At 36.1% G+C, this 19,448-nt stretch overlaps 1 protein-coding gene across 7 annotated transcripts in view; it reads left to right on the top strand.

The window, feature by feature from the left end:
* Positions 1–19,448, top strand: part of SGK3 (serum/glucocorticoid regulated kinase family member 3) — a 62,681-nt gene that overhangs the window by 41,411 nt on the left and 1,822 nt on the right. For all 7 annotated transcript variants that reach the window (XM_064507451.1, XM_064507448.1, XM_064507449.1 and 4 more), the window contains 12 exons: positions 1,671–1,746; positions 7,428–7,515; positions 9,516–9,565; positions 10,318–10,375; positions 11,205–11,288; positions 11,383–11,514; positions 13,704–13,816; positions 14,051–14,087; positions 14,207–14,293; positions 16,412–16,507; positions 17,335–17,490; positions 18,636–18,725. In XM_064507451.1, the coding sequence (XP_064363521.1) occupies positions 1,671–1,746; positions 7,428–7,515; positions 9,516–9,565; positions 10,318–10,375; positions 11,205–11,288; positions 11,383–11,514; positions 13,704–13,816; positions 14,051–14,087; positions 14,207–14,293; positions 16,412–16,507; positions 17,335–17,490; positions 18,636–18,725 (1,067 nt within the window). The remainder of the gene's footprint in view (positions 1–1,670; positions 1,747–7,427; positions 7,516–9,515; positions 9,566–10,317; positions 10,376–11,204; positions 11,289–11,382; positions 11,515–13,703; positions 13,817–14,050; positions 14,088–14,206; positions 14,294–16,411; positions 16,508–17,334; positions 17,491–18,635; positions 18,726–19,448) is intronic.

The following is a 19,448-nucleotide window of genomic DNA, read 5'->3' as shown; positions in this document are numbered from 1 at the left end:
TTCTTAGAATCAAATTTAGGAAAATGTTGTTTAAATGAGAGAAATAAATTAAAGGTGTATTAAAACTATAAATGTGAATCACATAGTCATAGTCCTCAGACTTGTTTTGAATTTCCAGGAACTGTCCTGAAATCCTTGAAGCATGAGAAACTAAATTGTTCTCAAGATTTCTGTTGCTGGGGGGCAGGGTGGAGAGGGAGCCCATGGTGCTCTTTTAAATAATTTTTTATTTTAACACTGATTTAGTAGAGCTTTGATGTAATGTTTCTGCTGGCTTCTGAAATGACTTACATATTTTAGAGATTTTGAAAAAGTTATTTTACGTTTGTCAGCTCATGCTTGTATATGCAACTCCAGTATGTAGAATTGTACTATCACAATGGAGTCTGAAAGTGCAATAGAGTGAAACTGTAAAATCACCCTTTCCCAAAGTCTACCAAAAATTCTATCTGTTACAAAATGTTACAAAATCACCTTAACACACTTTTTTAGTGTCACTTAAGTTATTTCAAAATTAACTTTGTTTTAACTTTAAAAACAGGGCAGAGAGAAATCATAGAATCCAGACAGAATAAAACCCAGAAAATTACAGAATACATTTTAGCTGAGGTGATGTAGATGTTTTAGCTTCAACAACATAGTTTTTTAGGTTTGGAGTGGCAGATTGTCTTCTATATACACTGCACAGAAATTGCTGATGTTGGTAACTCCCAAAAAACCTTATGCAAATTTGCCTCCCTGTCTGATATCAATAATTTGGGATATTAAGTACCCTAAAAAGGGTTTAGAGATTATATTCCTTGAAAAACATTAACATTTTAATATTTGAAACAACTTTTAAGAATTTTAGTAGTTACCAGTAACCTACCTATGACAAAGAGTCTCACTGGAATACCTTAGACGTTAAAATACACAAGTTAATTTGTATGAGGAAAATGAATGGTTCCTATTGATATGAACAATGAAAGACAATATATTTCTGTTTTGCACTTTATTCTATGTTAGATGTCTCTTTCTATTTCAAGTCCTGCTTGTATGTTTTCATATTGCTAAAGGAAAGTTAAATGTTTTAAACTGGATGAGGGTGGAGATTCTTAGGATTTTTTTTAATTAGAGATGATGTCCAAAATGGAAAAGAAGCATTTTACTTAATTATCTTCAGTGCTTACATCTGAGTGCCTGCTGGCTACATGGATTGTGCAACTTTCCAACTGCCATGCATTTATTACAGAAATATGCTGCTCAGTGGGACTGTTCATGTGAAAACTTGACTTGTGCCACTGAAGTCAAGTTTTGCCTGCGGCTTTTTGCTGAGCAGAATCAGGGCCTGAAAAGCTCACCTCTTCAGTGAGCGCATAGCTTAGTCCACTGTGGTTGCACACTGTTCTTGAAGCACTGGTGAACTTTCAGTCCACCTGACTTAGTGCGTTTCTATTTTCCAGTGGCGTTGCAAGGAAACTGAAATTCGATCTCTCACCTCCCTTCAATGCATTTAAGCTCATGATTTGCCTGTGTAGAACCAATCCTGTTCTGACCTCTCTCTTTTTAACTGATATACACTTAAGTCCTAAAAAAAACCCAACCAACCAAACAAAAAAAACCTACCAAATTTGAAAATAAGTCTTTTTATGAGTTGACTGATCATTCCTAATAAATCTATCTTTTTTCAGATTTTATTAAACAGAGAAGAGCAGGACTGAATGAATTCATTCAAAATTTAGTTAGACAGCCAGAGCTATGCAACCAGTAAGTAGTTTCACTTCCATTTTGTAAGGACTATATAAATGACATGGGATGCCAAATACAAAATTGCAAATTAAGTACTCTTAACTACATTGTACCTGTTCAGTGCTTTTAAGTATAATAAATGATCTTTAATATGGTGGTTCTTTCCTATAAGAAAATTCTGGACAGACTGATGAACAATAGAAAATGTCTCTGTTTTCTCAAAACTTACCTACACATCAATTTGCAGACATCTCATTAACTGATTTTCAGTTCAAGGGGTGCAGATTCCAGTGTAAACTCTCTTGCTGTAGGGCAGATGTTTGTTTTGCTGACAGCTGTGGTGTTTGAGAACTTCACTGTTGCTTGCTGATTATGGTGCCCACCTGGGAGTAAGGTGTTTCCTGCATGGTTCTGTTAGTGTAGTTCATGTGTGCACTCCAGAATTTGTTTTAAGTATGTTAACCAGCTAGCTTAATCAGTTTATGTAGGTGGTTTGGGCTAACCAGGCTGACCTGCCTGAACCATGTGGACAAGTTTGCACGTAAACTGTTCTTCACACTGTAGGTGTGTTAACCTCCATCAGTGGGACAGTGATCAGTAAGAAATGGTAACAGAGCCTTAAACAGCTCCAGCTAAATCCAGTTTTGTGTGTGGTCTGATTTTGGATGTAAACAATGTTTTTCCTTCAGTTTAAATCTATTCCTAATCAATTTAAGCTAAAAAGTAAATATATCCATGCAGCTTTCCATGTTGCTTAAAATAGTAAAACAATGAAGCTCTCCGTTTGGTTTTAGTGTTGAGTAAATTTCTTCAGTGCATATGCTCTGCTTAATTTGTCCATCTGTACAGCCTGTGGAACTGTTCATTTCCCACAGAAAGCAAAACAATCTCCAACAGGGAACACTGCTGCAGTGTGCAGTCAGATGTTTTTTTCCAACAAGTGAACTATTTAATGTCCTATTAACCTGAAATACGTACTTCCTTTTTTCTTTTTTCCTTTTTTTTTTCCTAAAGCATTTTATATATACTTCCTTGTGACAAGTGGAAAAAGCTTTTAAACAAAACAAGGTCTTTATGATGGAATCGTTTTCCAGTAAAGGAAATAGTGTCAGGTTGCTGATCATAACATTGTTCTTCTCTGGGAAAGAATGAAAAGCAGTTTAAAACAACTACTGTTGGAAGCTAATCTGTTTTGTTAAATTGATAAATAAAAAAAAATAGGTATTCTTTCCTACAGTCCCTCCCCTGTTTGGTTGTCTGTATGTTCAACTACCAAATATTTTGTCTCAAAACATCTTATATTCTTTCCCCAAAGGTCAAACAGTACTTTTCTTTTTTTAATACACATCAAAAAATTGTGTGCTTGTTTAAAAAAAAAAAAACAAACACACGAAATTCAAATCCACTTGCCTCCTTAAATTTTTGTGAGCTTTTAAGTGTTTTACAGTCAAATGTACCTGTAGCTGAATCTAAGTTCTTTAACATGGCACTTAGTTTTTATGGATCAGACAGGCTAACTTAAACCAGTATTAAAAAATAAGGATTGTAAAGACTTTGGTGCTATCAAAAGTGTGTTAAAATAAATAGCAATAAAAAGCTTATTAGGCAAAATTCCATAATTAAAATTAAAGTTCATATTGTGCTGTTCTCCTCCTCCTCCCCACTCTTAAAATAACAGTGATTTACATGGGAGAAAAATCAAGCAATTAATTCATAGTTCAACGCAAAAGCATTTCATTTCATAGTATTTCTGTGGTGTATTTTTTAAATAACTATGAGATACTTTATTTTTTAAGGAGTCAGCTTTCCCTTTTTTGCAGTACTCCATTGCAATAAATCATATTAATAATTACATCATCTGTGGCATTTCTGTGTGCCAATAAATGCTAGTAGTGAAGAAATAACAAAACATTACTTTGTAGGTGTGAATGAGGTTTTTCTTTGGGGGGGAAAGGGGTAAAACCCGCTAGAAACTATTAAAGGGATATGTGGCAACTAAGTCTTTACAGATAGCCCACATACTTTCTTAAACTATTTTGCTGTGACAAGCTATTTAAATTTGATATTAGGTAAAATAATTTAGTAATATGCAAGGAAGACTTTGAGTACTCTGTGTATTCTCAGAGATTTAAGGAAGTCTGCCTTCCACTAAATCTTTTAAGCACTAAAACCAGTATCAGGATATCATGCCTTCAGCCCTGCCTAGGAAAACTGTTTTACTGAAAGCTTAAGGATGGTTTGTGGCAGCTTCCTCATTTCTGGAAGGGAAGGCACCTGAATGTCTGAATTGAAAAGCATGAATGTCAGATTTGGTATGTCCAAGACAATAATGCTTACATTATTCTCTGAAAAATGCAGCACTGAGAGACGTTCTTTTTTTTCTTCAAAGAACATGACAGTCTCAAGAACAATATCCACTGAATATTGTATCAAAAATAAACCCAACAAAAAAATAAAGTGAATTAGAGAGGTTAGAGAGACCCTGTAATGGTTGATTAAAGACTTCCCTGTAACCACTGTCAGGTGGAATACTGGGCTAGGCAGGTTATTGGCTTAGGCCAAAATGGGAATTAAGTGGACCAGCTTCAAGCTGCATTTACTCATCTAATTCTTATTTGAGGGAGAGCTTTCTCTCATCGTCAGAGTACAGATACTGCAAAAAAAATGTCATAAGGAGTAGAGATCTGATAATGCTTCCCCGGCGTCTGACTGATATGCTGAATAGGAGCTGGGAACTTGTTACTTGTGAGCAGTGTGAGGCTGCCTAAATCACTGGGCAACTATTCCAGTTGAGCTGCTCTCCCGCTCAATTGTAGGTCTTCACTGAAAAAAATAATGTATTTAATTGTCTAGCAGAACACTTCCAAAGAAAATCTGGATCCAAATGTATAATAGAGGATGCATTAAAAATGTAATGATTATTTCAAAATACTCCTAAGTAGTTCCTTAATGAAAACTGGCAAATTTGCACAACTCTCAAAGAACTCAGGGACAACAATATCTTGCAGCCTCTTTGGGAAATGAACTATCAGTACCTGCATAAAAACTAGGGTCTGTATTTGTTCCCTAGAAAAGAATTGGAGTGACTAGGTTTTCTGGTTTCAGAATTAGATGGATATAAACATAAATATGAAAGCCCTGGATTATAAGATTGTGCAGTCCATATCAGGGAGGGGAAACCTCTCATTATGTTAATCTTATTCTTTTAAAATTTTCCTTTTCTTTTTTTTTTTAAGGTATCTGTAGAGAAGGGGGAGGAGTTGGGCACCGTTATCTAAATGAAGTGTCTCTTGAACACTAAGATCTTGTCACTGGCAATTAATCTTACCATTTTACTCCAAAATTCATGTAACTTTTGGGGCTTGTTCATATTGGTGGGTATGGGCACAATTTCTTTGAGGCTTAATGTATTTACACAGGAAGGCTAATGCCGGACTAGTATCACAGAAGAGCCATATTTAGGCAGATCTTGGGACCCCTTCATGGATTTTGGAGGTAATCCATAAACTAAATTTATCCAATCCATCATGGAAAGCCAGACAGAAAGCACTTGCTGGTAGCATATATGCAAGGTATATTGAGCATTCCTTTTTAAACCAATTTCACAATCCTTTTAATTTGATACATGAAGCTATTTTAGGAGTAGTTCCAGTGTGTTTTAAAACACATTGAATTAATACAGAATGTGAGCTGATATAGCATGGAAATCTTAACAATCTGTACAGCATTTTGCACGATGCACTGCAGTCTTGCCTAAGAACATGGTACCTCAGACTTTTTTTTTTTTTAATCACTACTACTTTGTATAATTTCCTTAATTGTTAAAATTACAGGTGTGATCATGTAACATTGATCAGTTATGCCTCTGGTTGCCACACATTGTAGAAATCATTGAATACCCTGCAACTGTATAGCAGCATTTCAGTCTGAGCTGATTTTTGCTATGAACTCACTCATGGACAAAGTTACTATAGTAACTATCTGAGATGTATTACAGCGTGCTGTATTTAATCAGCCAGTTGTCTAAAATAATGCTGAAAGGTAATTAAAGTCAGGTTTTGTTACTCTGTGTCTACTGAAAAACACTAATCATCACTTTTTATTCTTGATTTCACGATAGTCAAAAGTTGAAAAATTACTACATCATGGGTCAATATTACTCCAGTATTCAAACCACAGTGATTTTTGTTTTCCTGGAGTCAAGATACAAACCATACCATAAAATAGATCAGAATTTGGAATTTATGTAAGATTAGAAGAATTAAACTGAAATGGTGTGAAACTGAAATGGTGTGAAACTGAACAGTCTTGTCACTATACTTTAAATCTAAAAGGTTAAAGATAACTGAAGTAGATGTTAAATGGGGTTTAGAAATGCAAGTAAGATTTCCCAGATCATAAGCGACTGAGACTGAGCCTCAACTAGCATATGATATGAGTTAGGTTCAGTAATGCTAATATGAAATACAGTAGCTGGAGAAATGTCAGAAACAGCTCGTCTCTCACTTTTGAGCCTCGCTTTACAGACATGTAGAGAGCAAAATAAGTGTATCTGCTTCTGTTATAAAACTACATTATTTTATATACAGTAATGATAAGATGAAAGAGCAGCTACATGGTAAGACAGTGTTCCTGTACTGAATGGCTCCTGCAGAGGTTCCTGTCTCTGGGTTGGTTGTCCTGAGACTTTCTCAAAGAGCTTAATCTCTGAAATTTAGGTATGATTCTTCTTTAATAAGCTGGCTATCTTTTAGTGAGCTGAAGGAAGTTGAAAGATTCAAGACATCTCTTCGAGTGGTATAGAGGATATAAGTGATACCCATTTATTTAGGAATTAATTTTGCCTTATTTGTATTACATTCTCACTTACTGTGCTGTCGTTACGATATCAAGGTTTTTTTTATGTGCTGTTATGTAAGCCTTGCTTCCTGGGGGCAGATTCACAGAATTCTGTTATTTTCCCTCTTCCCTCAATCTTCCTTCCCTAACCCCCACCAAAATATAAGCTGGATACCAGTGCTGCAATTAAAACTTATTTCCTCAGATACTATTGGAAGCTTGCAGTTTCTCTTGTCGGTTCCTGAAGCATAGCGGTTTTTGTCATGCAGCTGATTGGAAGGATTTCTTACATTTGTCTTGTCAGTGTTCAGCTGGAATTCATTTAGAATACAAAAGGATGAATATTCTGGTTTAAAGTGCTTGGGACCAGGAACGTTACTGCCATGTACCTCTCAGGATATGCATCTCTATGGGTTATAGATGATATATTTCATTCTGTATTGTGTTGCACCATCTCATTAGTTTTGGAAAACTAAAAATGACTCTTAATTCTTCAGTTGTTGAAATAAAAATGGGTTTCCAGTGGTTGGTAGCCACTTAGAGCTTGGATAGTTTTTTTCCTTCTATTAATTACCTTTAAATGCAGTTGTGCAGAGCATTTTCTCATGAAGTCTTCATGAACATGTGTACTTCACCACATCAAACTTTCACAAGTGGAAACTTCTATATATAATATTTTCATCAATTGAATTATGTTGCTACAAAAGTGTCTTGTACACTGTTCTTAATTACCAGAATTTAAGTGTAAACTTTATGATGAGGAACTGCTCTGTCCACCACTGTTTAAGGCATCACTTTCTTTTCTATGGCTGAGAAACATGTATGTTATTGGTGTCTTAATGCATTGACTGTGTTTCTAGCCCAGATGTCAGAGCATTTCTTCAGATGGATAACCCAAAACACCAGTCAGATCCATCTGAAGATGAAGATGAAAGGAGCAATCGGAAGGTAATAAAACAGAAGTACAACAGTCTTCTAAACTTTAACTACTTGAGGGCAATCTTAAATACATCATTTACTGAAAATTACAAGCTGGTTTCACAATAAATCACCTCTGTGGTCTTTTGAGAAAAACCATTTCACTGTGGGCTGTAAGATACTTTCCTTTCAGATGTGAACTGCAGAGAGGGGTAAAGGTGACTACCTAGCTTTGTCTCACTTCTTCCCCACTTATTCCCCCCCACTTACTATGGGTGAAATAGCACAGCTTTAGTCATAGCTTAGCTCTCAATTTGTGAGTCTCTTCAAAGATTCTTGCTAAGGGCATCTGGCAAGAAGCAGGAGGGATTGAGTGTTTAATTGTTTTTTTGTTTGTTTGTTTGCCTCTTTCTTTAAAGAGGGTGAAAAAACTAATTCCCTAGGGAAAACATAGCAGTCTTTCTAAAAGTCACTCGGGAGCAAAGATAGATTTGATTTCAGTTCACATTTAACACTGTGCAAGTTCTCAAGCCTCTTTTGTCACAAAAGTCACTACAGAAATGCCATTTAAGTGAATTCCTCTGAAAGTTAATTTAGAGCAGTCCTGATTGAAAAAGGAATATTTCTAGGAAGACAGAAGTGGTATAATTAAACTTTTTTCCTCTATGGTTTACTTCTTGGCATACAAATGTGATCTTAGTACTTCTCTTTTATTGAGTTACTGCTAAAGAAAGTTAGAGTCGTTTTATTAAATTTGCTGTGTATCACAAATAATCAAGTCTGGTTTTGGAAAGTTTCACTTCTAAAGATGCCAGTCTGTGTTTTTTGTTTGGGGGTGGGGGGGTTGTTTGTTTGAGTGGTCCACAGCACTGCATCCCATGTAAGCATACAGCAATGTTTTCTAATTCAAAATACCAGTTTCCTCCTCCTCCTTTGAAACAGATTTTTAGTAGTGTGGAAAGACCTAAGTTTTAAGTGGAAAATTAATGATAGGTCATGCCACAGCAAATATCAAAATAGGAAGAGAGCTAATGCATAGTCCTGAGCCATACTAATAGAGAAATCTCTCTCTCTCTCTCTCTCTTAGCTTAAGTGATGAAGCTGAAAAAAGAAATGAAAACAAGCCCTCCAAAAGACATCATAAAACATGCATAGTAGCTCTTTAAAATCTACCCAGTACTGTTGTGCGATTATTTCTTATTAGTGCAGTAGTCACGTCTATTGCCTTTGTCGTGGCATTCTCTCCTTTTATAGGACTTCTGATTTTTGTCGTGCCCACTAGCCTGTCTGCAGATAACTTGTCTTTGAATACAATTTATCTTTCTTTGATAAACTCCCAAAGCACAATGAGGGTAAAAACATTGCTTTTCTTATTTAAAGCAAAATAAAATGGAGAAAGTTATTTAAATGGAAATGGCTTCCTCCTTTCCCTGTAATTTCCAAAGTTTGGGTGTGTACCAGTACTGGCAACATCCTTGCTGTTCCTGGAATTAAGTTAATTAACCTTTAATATCAGGATAGGAAAGGTTGGTGACATTTTCTTTCTTTTTTTTAATTTTAAGTACCATGTCTTTAATTAGACTCTTGCATAAGCAGTGGTTTTTTAAAATAATATTATTGGCAAGATTTTGGAGAATTTGGGGGGAAAAAGGTGGAAAATATATTCCTAGAGCAAATGCAGAAAGGGTTAAGTTCTGGATGAGGAACAAGTTGTTAGTTTAAAGGGGCTGACTTAAATTTTTGTTCTTAACCTTGTCTTCTAGATTTGGACACAAAATTGTTTTATTGCCTTTATGCTTCAGTATGATGTGTGTAGAAATAATACTCTGTGAAAAGATGATGCTGGCCAGATACTTCAACTTAGGAAGTGCCCAATCTGGATGTTAGACATATTTAAATATCTACCATAACAAGTGTGGAGGTTTGGATTGAGCAAATTATTAGAGTATTTTGAAATTAATGTTGTTTGAAATATAAGAGAGAATTTAAAACAAAAAACAAAAAAAAACACTCTTTGTCTCTCCCAACAGTTAAATTCTACCTCACAGAATATCAACTTGGGACCATCTGGAAACCCTCAGTAGGTTTGACTGAAATATAAACGGAATGTAATCGTTAATAGTATGAAAAGTTCTTTGATTATATGCCTCTATTTGTTCATTTGCACTGCTCAGGAGGAAGCAAAACATTTAATCTTGTGCTGAATAAACAACCCTCTCTCAAACTTCTCTTCCTCTTCACCTTCATGTTTTGTTAATTTGCTATACTTTTATTTAAGGATGCTATAGCAAAGATGACCTCTCTTTTTTTCTTTTGGGAGTGGTCCACAACTGTTAAGAAAAGAATGTGAAAAGTTTATGAAAACAAGTTCCTTGTAATGCATGACAAAGGAGCAAGTTACCATGTTGATGTTACAGACCTAGTCCCTGTAGTCATAACTTGCTTCTCTGTTTGGTGCATTCTGTAGGGTTGCTGTTCTCACTTCTGCGTGAATCTGTGCTTTTCTTGTCTTTCTCTAAGAGGTGACTGCTGTTTGGGGTTTGCTTTCCTCACTGATTTGTTCTGTGCTAATAGGAGAAAATGTGAGACTTAACAGGTTGCAGTAAGAAATTAAATTCTGAGAGTATTTCCCTTTGGAGTCAGTAAATGAAGAGGTGAATAGTGATGTAACTGTTTTGGAAGTTGAGAAGATGGATAAGTGTTTTGATGACAAAAATATTTCTGACTTGCACTTCTTTACCAATTCAAGTGCTATAAAAGTAGACTGCTGTGCAGCTATTAAGTTTCTAATTTCTACTGAAATAACTTGTCTCCTTCCTGAATATCTTTCAGTGCTAAACCAACAGACTTTGATTTCCTGAAAGTTATTGGGAAAGGCAGCTTTGGCAAGGTGAGCTTTCTTATTACTGTGTCTCATCCTGGTAGAAGATATTGGCTGGTGTCTCCTGCCTGCTGACCGATACCTGGAGACTTGGCCAGATGCTTTGGAAGTGATACTGTGTGTTCAGTCTAGGCATATATGCTGTTACACTGGATGCCTGTTGCTCCTCTTTATAGCCCTGCCATTTTTTCTTGCTGGTGTGGCAGTTATACTCTCAACATGTAACCAAGGCAGTCTTGTAACAAAGGAGTGCTTCCCTTTCTCGTGAAAAAGCACTAGGGATCCCCTGTTTCCCCCAGAGAGGAAAGGAGGTACCCCTGTGCTTATGCAGCAGCTGGAGTTCAAATCCTGCCTTTCCCTGTGTTGGGATGGGCAGTTTTGTCAAACACCTAATGCTGGAGCAGCATAAGCAACAGCCCCCCTGAAAAGTGAGTTTAAGATTGATGTCCTACAGAGAGAGATGCAACAGAGAATCCCTCTTGGAATCTTTGTTTCAGGCTATTTTAAAAGTTGTAGTTTTTCATAAATTTATCTTCAAACAATTTCAGCCATTTTTATCAGTTTTCATCTCAGAAAATGGATTCAGCAGGTCCTGGAAAATAATTGTTATAATTCAGTCCTTCATGATATCACTATGTGGACAGATTTTACTGAACTGTGAGCTGACTCTGAGTGTTTTCTCTGTTGGTAATTGTACTGCTGATTGACTGTATTAAAAGCAAAGAAACTGTATTGTGAACAAATAGCATTAATACTTTACCGTTATGCTGGGATAAATTTATTTTTAATGGAATATGAACTACAACAAACACGTCTTCCTTTGTTTTGAATTTCACAGGTTCTTCTTGCAAAACGAAAACTGGATGGGAAATACTATGCTGTCAAAGTGCTGCAGAAAAAAATTGTTCTTAACAGGAAAGAGGTGAAGACAAATATGCTTTCTTCCACCTCCCTCCCCTTCTTTTTCCCTTAATTTTTTTTTCCTGTTTACTTATTGACCTTTTGCTTCCTTACAGCAAAAACACATTATGGCTGAGCGTAATGTGCTTTTGAAAAATGTGAAACATCCATTTTTGGTCGGATTACATTACTCATTCCAAACAACAGAAAAGCTTTACTTTGTTCTGGATTTTGTTAATGGCGGAGAGGTATGTGGTTATTGTGTTTGGATTTGGGTCTCTTTATTCTGCTAATTCTAGACAGGAGGAACAAAATACGCCTTTACAATGTGCTGTGATAAATATTCTCCCAAGTTTTGAAAATCCTATTACTTTATCTTTTGAGTAATGCTACTGTTATAGACCTCAGTAGCTAAACGGACTCTATTCTTTTTACCAACAACTTTAATCCAGAATTTTTCCATGGTTGTCAAATATAAATACCTTCTCTTTACAGTTCTGTAAATTTATCTCTATTATGAATTGATCATACGTTGACATTTTTCACTGTGTAAAACTGTCTTTTGCTCTTGCACCTGCATTAGTTGAGGTGCTGATCTTTCGAGAGTGGAAGGAAGGAAATAGGCAGCAGAATTTATAACTTTGATACTAGTGGGAACCTCAGGATTATTCTGTGGCTTTGCATGGTCTAATTACTTATTTGCCAAATAGCCTTATCTTCAGGATTCTTTTCTTTGAAGCAGTGCTATTGAATCTGAGGAGTCAATAAGTAACCTGGGGAAACACTTGTGAAAGACATGGAGAAAGTCTGTAAATGTTTAAATAAAATGTTCTGGAGCAGTTTGTCTTTAGCTGGGGACCTGTTGGTTTTCAAAATACCAAGTACTTCCATGAGTGCTCAAGAAACGCATGTATGAACTGGTTGAATAGCTAATAAACATGGGAGAAGGACATAAAATGCTGCTTCCATTTCTTTAAAAGCTATTATGGAAAATCAGGAATATTGCAGACTAATAACATCTGGATCTGTCTATCAAATTAATTGTACTTGTGATTGAAAACAACAAAGTATAGTGAAAAATCCTTATAAGAAAAGAACTTTCCAGCATACTACATGCTTTAAAGAAGAGCTGCCTGTCTTGTCATTTGCTGTGCTTTTAGTTTAGTAATTTATCGATGTAAAATTTATACTTCTAAAAGGTCTTACAGCTGCTTAAAGCAGGGTAGCAAAGCAGTGAGACGGCATACTGTTGTAGCTAGAACTCTGATAGCTGGAAGAGCACATGAGATGAAGAGGTGGAATTTAAATCGTAAGTTTGAGCCAAGGAGTTGTTTTTGGCATATCTCAAAGTTTTCTGTTATGCCCCTGCAGCTGGATATACACAGAGAAGTTTAAAATATGTTGACCCTTACTTTTCAGAGCTGCTACAAGTCTGTTTATAAACCAGGATAACATATGAACTGGGATATGTACTCATATTCTTGTGGCCTACTGCTAGTATTCATGATGCTCCCTGAAGCATCTGTTTCTGACCCCCTGGATGATCAGAGTCCAAACTTGATAGGCCACTCTCTGGTCTAATGTACTGTTGTTTTATTTGGACAATATAGCAAGCCCCTGGTGCACTATTCTGAATTCTGGGCTACAGCTTAGTTTGGCATTCTTCCGCGTGACTCTGACACCCAGACAAAGTACAATACAATTCAAAACAGCTTTCAAAGTTGAGGGAGGTGCTTGGAAAGTTTGGGGGGGGGGGGGGCGCTGTTCTACTTTTTCCCCAAACCTTGTAGAAAGAAAACATTCTGATCTTTTGTTTTGTTTTTCTTTTCTTTTCTTTTGTTTTAAGTTTAATATGTTGTATAGTTTAATCTGTATGTATATAATTTAATCTTTGGCCAGGCTCAACTGGCCTCTGCTCAAACTATTTGAAGCTGGGGGTTGTCTTTAGTTGAGAGAACACGTGGATTAACCTGGAATATGCATCTCCATCGGTGATCTACATATACATCATACAATGATCTCAGAATGTAGTTATGTAATTACTTATATGCAAAACTTTAAATAGCAACATAAACAAATGGAAGATGACTTATTTGACACCTGCTTGTCTTCCTCTAGGAGGCTGTCTTGCATGATTTAACCTTTTCTGCATCTGTTCTCAGGACAGTGATTTAGTATAGTTCCTTTTGGTCTTGGTTTTAGGGGTGTGTCCTTGTGCGTTATTAATTAATAGATTCCTATACATTTCTGAGCTACAGAGAGAAAAGGAAGCAAGTAAAGGAATGACAGAAGTCGTCATGCAGCAAAAGCAATTTTATTTAATTTTACATGAAAAAAAGCATGGACAGCTAAATAAAATTTTACTATTAAGATTACACCTTGCTAACCTGATTTTTTTTTATGTTATGTTCTTATTTATTTCTTTGCATTTTTACAGCTGTTCTTTCACTTACAAAGAGAACGTTCCTTTCCTGAGCACAGAGCCAGATTTTATGCTGCTGAAATAGCCAGTGCACTGGGCTACTTACACTCCATAAATATTGTATACAGGTAAGTTTCTTATACATATTTCTGTCCTGCAGAGGTATAAAAGAAGACAAATTACCGAATAAAAAATACTACATTAAGTCTTCTTATGGGAAATTTGAATATAATGACTTAATCAAATCTTAAAGCTTTCTTTCAACTGAAGAATAAAAGTCCTTCCTTGCCTTTGAAGCTTTTGTGTTAGTGACTGCCGTTTTGAATTAATACAAAGATTTTTTTTTATATATATCTATATAGGGATTTAAAGCCAGAAAACATTCTCCTAGATTCACTGGTAAGTCTGCAATGTTATTTCTGATGTTCTGTGGGCTCTTGTAAAATTGACATTTATATCCACATGTATTCACATTTTGAGCATGTTCTGTTTTTAAATTGCCACTCTTTCTTAAACAGGGTCACGTTGTGTTAACAGACTTTGGACTTTGTAAAGAAGGGATTGCAAGTTCTGATACCACTGCAACTTTTTGTGGGACACCAGAAGTATGTTCACAACTTGTGTTGGTGTTTTGTTGTTTTTTTTTTTAACTATTAATTAATATTTGTGTAACTGGAAAATAAATTATTCAGTTTTTGGACTGTTGGAGATTTGCATTTTTTAACAACCCATTCCCAGCTTCCTGAAGATCTGTTCTTTGTCCTTTTTACTGATATGCAGTATCTCCTGCTTACTACCCACATCCCCACAACTCGTCTCTTCCTTCTTCCCCCTTCCCAGCCCTTTTCATGCATTCTATTACTTCCCATTTCTCCTAACCACTGGCTAGATACAGCACAGTTAGCTTGTGCAACAGCCACAACAGATTTCCTTGAACAGAGTTGCTAATATGAAGCTACTTACTCTAACCTGCCAGTGATTTTTATTACTTTTATAAAGACTTAACTTTGCTTAGGTCTCAAGTCTTTATAAATTAATAAATTTTGTATATGGATGAAACTTTGAACTTGCTTAGTGAGTTTATTCAACTGTCTTGTCTCTTTTTACTAAGAAAACTAAACTGGATAACTTAAAATCTGGACATCTTGAACACATATGATAGATTCACTGGAACACCAAGATTGGCTTGAGATGGCTATAATTTGATAATCTTATTTTAAACTATAAAAAGGACTTTGAAGGCAGTGAAGGATGGGTGAGGAGTAGTATTTAGCTGGAAGAGCATTTGAACTAAAAGAAAAAAAGCATATGGTAGCATGTGACAACAACTTATCCTACTTATCATTAGAGTAGGAGTCCATAAAGCTGAGTGGTAAATGTGAGCTGAAACAATATTTGTTCAACATTTTAGAAAGTTCAAAGGACAATATATAAAATGCTGATAACTCTAGATCTTTTTGAGAAAATCTATGTATTATTTTTTGTCTGGTATTCAGAAACTTAGTCTACACACTTATATAGGGCTTGCATGAATTGCAACATAAGAGGATGTTAATGTTATTGCTTAATATGAGTTCTTCAAAATATGAAGGCTAAACATAGCAGTTGTATATTAGCCTTTTTATCTCAGCTTTAGATTCAGATCTTTCATGATCCTGCTAAAAGCGTAATGTTCTTGTCAGGGTTTCTCAACACTTAGTTGAGTGACTTGGTGAGTTCTAACACCTAAAAAGCTCAAAGGAGGTTATGAAAGATTAGAAAAAACTTAAGTAGTTGAGTTCAGAATACTCCATCTGCTGTTCATGCTTTTGCAGGGTCATCTGTAGACGAATAATTTAGAGGACATTCACATTCAGAAAGTTTAAGAAATACCGATCTATTTAAACTACAACTTTCAGCTCCCCTCATTACACTGATATTTGTGCCTTGTAGGACAATGCTATCATCTATTCATAAATTAACTTTCTAAATTTGGATAGTAGAATGATCAAAACAGGTATCCTCTTGTCTTGAGAGGAGTTGAGGTTAGAAACTTCCTGTGTGCTGCAGATCAGGGCTGAGAAGATGATGATCCAGCCATAGCAATTTTATATTATGTGTACATAAAGAATAGTGTTGTGTGAAGTGCCTGTTCTTGTACTGCAGAGTTGGTTAGATGCTGAGTAGATTTCTTGTAAGGCAGATGGAAACCAGTTAGCATTGTCATTCAGTGTTTGATGGTATTGGATGTTTATCACAGATCAGTCAAATGATGCATAATTGAGAAGAATCTCTAATCCCTGGATAGGGAACATCTAAGCTTACAATGACAGAGCAGGCAGGGCAGTAGCCAGCTTGCTGTGAGAGTGCACTGCAGATGGGGAGTTGCTGCCTCTTCAAAGTGGGTTCCTTGCTTAGTTCCAGCTGTCCAAAGGTGCTTCGCTGTCTCTGTGAACCTATCTGAAATTTAAAACAAGCTTTGTAATAGGGGTGGCAAAGTAGTTTGGCAAAATAATAATGTATGGAAAGGATTATTTCAATTTAGAAAACAGTTGTCCTACTTGATAAGTGGCCAGATGGTAAGGAAGTATTTGCCAAGTTTGTTAGAGGACAAGATAAATATTTAGCAATCTTATAATCACTATAAAGTAATTTCTCCTAGAGATGCTTCTGTGATGTGACTAAAACCTAGGTTTTATTATTGCTAGACTAATGCTAAAATTTTTTGTTTGTTTGTTTTTTAGTATCTTGCACCAGAAGTGATTAAAAAGCAGCCTTATGACAACACAGTAGACTGGTGGTGTCTTGGTGCAGTCCTTTATGAAATGCTTTATGGGCTGGTATGTATTTAACATGTGGGGGGTGGCAGGGGTTTCTTCCCCTGCTCCATGTAAAGTAACCCTGGAGTATTGTAGAAGTTACTAACTGATATACTTCATGTTAATGAATGAAGCTCCAATAATGGAGCTTGTCTTACAGCTTTATAAGATAACATCTGTTTTTCCTCTTTTGGATTTTGCTTTGCCTCTTGATGTCTAAAACTTTGATTTCCAGTGAGGTGCTGGACATGAACTCTAATGAAGAAAAGTAGTCATCACTTTGAGGGAATGTGAGAGTAAACTGAATCAGCAGTGATGCTACACAATAATATAAAAAAAAAAAACAAGTGAAATTTTGCCAAATATTGGAACGAAGAAAATTAAAATATGTATTTAACCTAGGTCTTCCAGGTTTTCCCCTATGCTTCATCTAGCTAAATGTAGTCCCTCTAATAACAATCTGTTCTGTTAGATTTTCTTCAGTTTTGTCTCCTGCCCTGAGGACGTTTAGTAGGGAGGGAGATTTGTTTTCCCCACTCTCATGTTCTTTTCACGCAAGTTCAATAAAACTTTGAATCTGGACAGCGTCTGTAGCTACTTCTGAGTGTGAGAACATGCTAGAAGAGGAGATAGGAGGAAAAAGAGCTATATAGTGTAGAGAGCTGGCAAAGGGGATGACTGTGAATTTGAAGTTAATAACTGAATAATAATTGAAGTTTGAAGAGGTAGATTTCTTCTTCATTGTTAGTAATTCTTATTTCTAATGGAATTGTTGATCTATAGATATGAAATAAAGTGATTGAAAAATGTGATTTCAAATTCATATATAACTTCACTTTTATTTTTAGCCTCCTTTTTACTGCCGTGATGTTGCTGAGATGTATGAAAATATTCTTCATAAACCCCTAGTTTTGCGCCCAGGAATCAGTCTTACAGCTTGGTCTATTCTGGAAGAACTTTTGGAGAAAGATCGGCAAAGCAGACTTGGAGCAAGGGAAGACTTTGTATGTAATGTCCTAATTTATCAGGCCCTACTTCATTTGAAGGGACATCACCAAATTTATGTCAACAGCACGGGTGTAATACTTGAAGATAGATACAGACAAAAGAGAACATTCTCTGTTTTTATCCCTCTCCCCCCCTTTTTTTGTTCTTTTTCAGTCTTTGAAGATGATAGTTGTGGTCACCGAGCCCTGAAAGATTTGGGGGATAGGAGACAGATGATTATTGTGGGATATAAATATTTTGAGCTTGGTTGCTGCAGTACCTGTAGGTGCTGCAAAGGAAAGGAAACACAATTGCTCGTGTAGTAGTTACTAAGGTCTACTGAGATATGGCATTTGATGCTTGTGGTGAAACTGGGAAGTAATCAAAGGAAAAAGCTGTTTTCTGGTAATGCCAGCTTAACTGGCTACATGAAAAATACTGTTCCTCAAAGAGAGAGGAACACTAGCAGCATGCAAACATCAGCTCTCTTTTCAGCTTTAAAATCATAGCAAATGTTTTCCCACTGTAACAGCAAATACTTTGTTTGCAAAAAGGTGTTCAGAGAAAGCATAGGTGTTCTCAGAACAGTGCAGTGAGGAGTGATCTAGAAGAACTTTTTTCTTCTCTTTCCTCCACTGTGAGTTCTTCACAAGCTGCTTCTCACAGCCTTAATGTTTGGACAATTTATTGGATTAATTTATTGTAATCGAGCATTTGGACTGCTAAGTTGTACTTGTTTGCAGTGTGGAGTAAGATGAAAGGGTAGGATTGTTTGGAAAGGCATAGCTTTTCACTGCCTTCTAACTAGGAAGCATATTGTAGAGTTGTTAGAGCAGCTGCCTCTTAGTGATCTGCTTTATAAAAGCTAACAAAACTTGGAGGCTTGGAGCAGGAATACTAACAGAAGACCATTCTTGTTCTGTGGTTGATTTAAGATGGTGATTTGAACAGAAAACTGGTTTTGATAGGAAAACGAGTCTGTAGAGGCATGCTAACAAATTGTAATTGCTCTTTTTGCCAACCACAGCTTTTATCGCTAAATAGGCTGAGTGGATGAAGTCCTTGACTTCTGTAGGTTTTGTTTATGCATGCAATCTGAAGAAATACTATGGTACACAGGATGGATTTCTGCAACAGCTAAAATCTTTATTCCTTACTGCAGCTTGAAATTCAAAAGCACCCATTCTTCGAATCTCTCAGCTGGACTGACCTTCTTCAGAAGAAGATACCACCACCATTTAATCCTAATGTGGTAGGTGCTGTGCATTGTTTTAGTTTATAACTGCGAAATCTCTTGCCTTCGACAGCTCATTCATTTGGAAAGAGTTTTTTTGTATCAGAATGGTGAAGGCTGGGAACTCCTCAGTGCTGACTGCTCTTTTGAGCAGTGACAGTTACATACTGTCTTTTTCAGTTAAAACTCACCTTGATGTATCGCTGTTTCCTCTAGTCATTTCCTTCAAAGGATTGTCAATTTTGGGGGGGTCCGAAGACCAAAGAAGAAATCGCAGACAGCCTCCTTACTTGAAGACTTAACAAATGACTGGTTTTCTACCTTCTTGAAATTAAGCCTTACTTGCCTCCCTACTTTTTGTCTGTTCTCCCATCAGTTTAAACTGAGTCAACCTGTGACTGCTAGTCCAAAAACTTAGGAGGGATTCTTAGAAGATAAATAATGACCTTCCTAAAATCAAATAGGAGCATCACCTTTTGTCGAGTTTAGTGAAGAAGCTTTCACTGCCTTGGCTCTTCTCTCTGTGACTAAACGTTAATATGCTTTAGTTCTTGGGTGTGTTCCTGGGAAGATGATCTATCATAGCAACACTACTGTTGCTAGAATTTAACACTTAAACATATTATAAATGGTAAAGGGAGGAAGAGAAGTTGTGATTTTGTTAGGTTTTTGCATGCCCCTAACAGTCATTTAAGAAACAGGCATTTCTTAATATTTCTTAGGTTTGTCAAATCATAAATA

The sequence above is a fragment of the Dromaius novaehollandiae genome, chromosome 2 (assembly GCF_036370855.1).
Source record: "Dromaius novaehollandiae isolate bDroNov1 chromosome 2, bDroNov1.hap1, whole genome shotgun sequence".
Classification (NCBI taxonomy): Eukaryota; Metazoa; Chordata; class Aves; order Casuariiformes; family Dromaiidae; genus Dromaius; species Dromaius novaehollandiae.
Note: the sequence above shows the minus strand (reverse complement) of the source record. Positions and strands in the feature narration are given on the sequence as shown.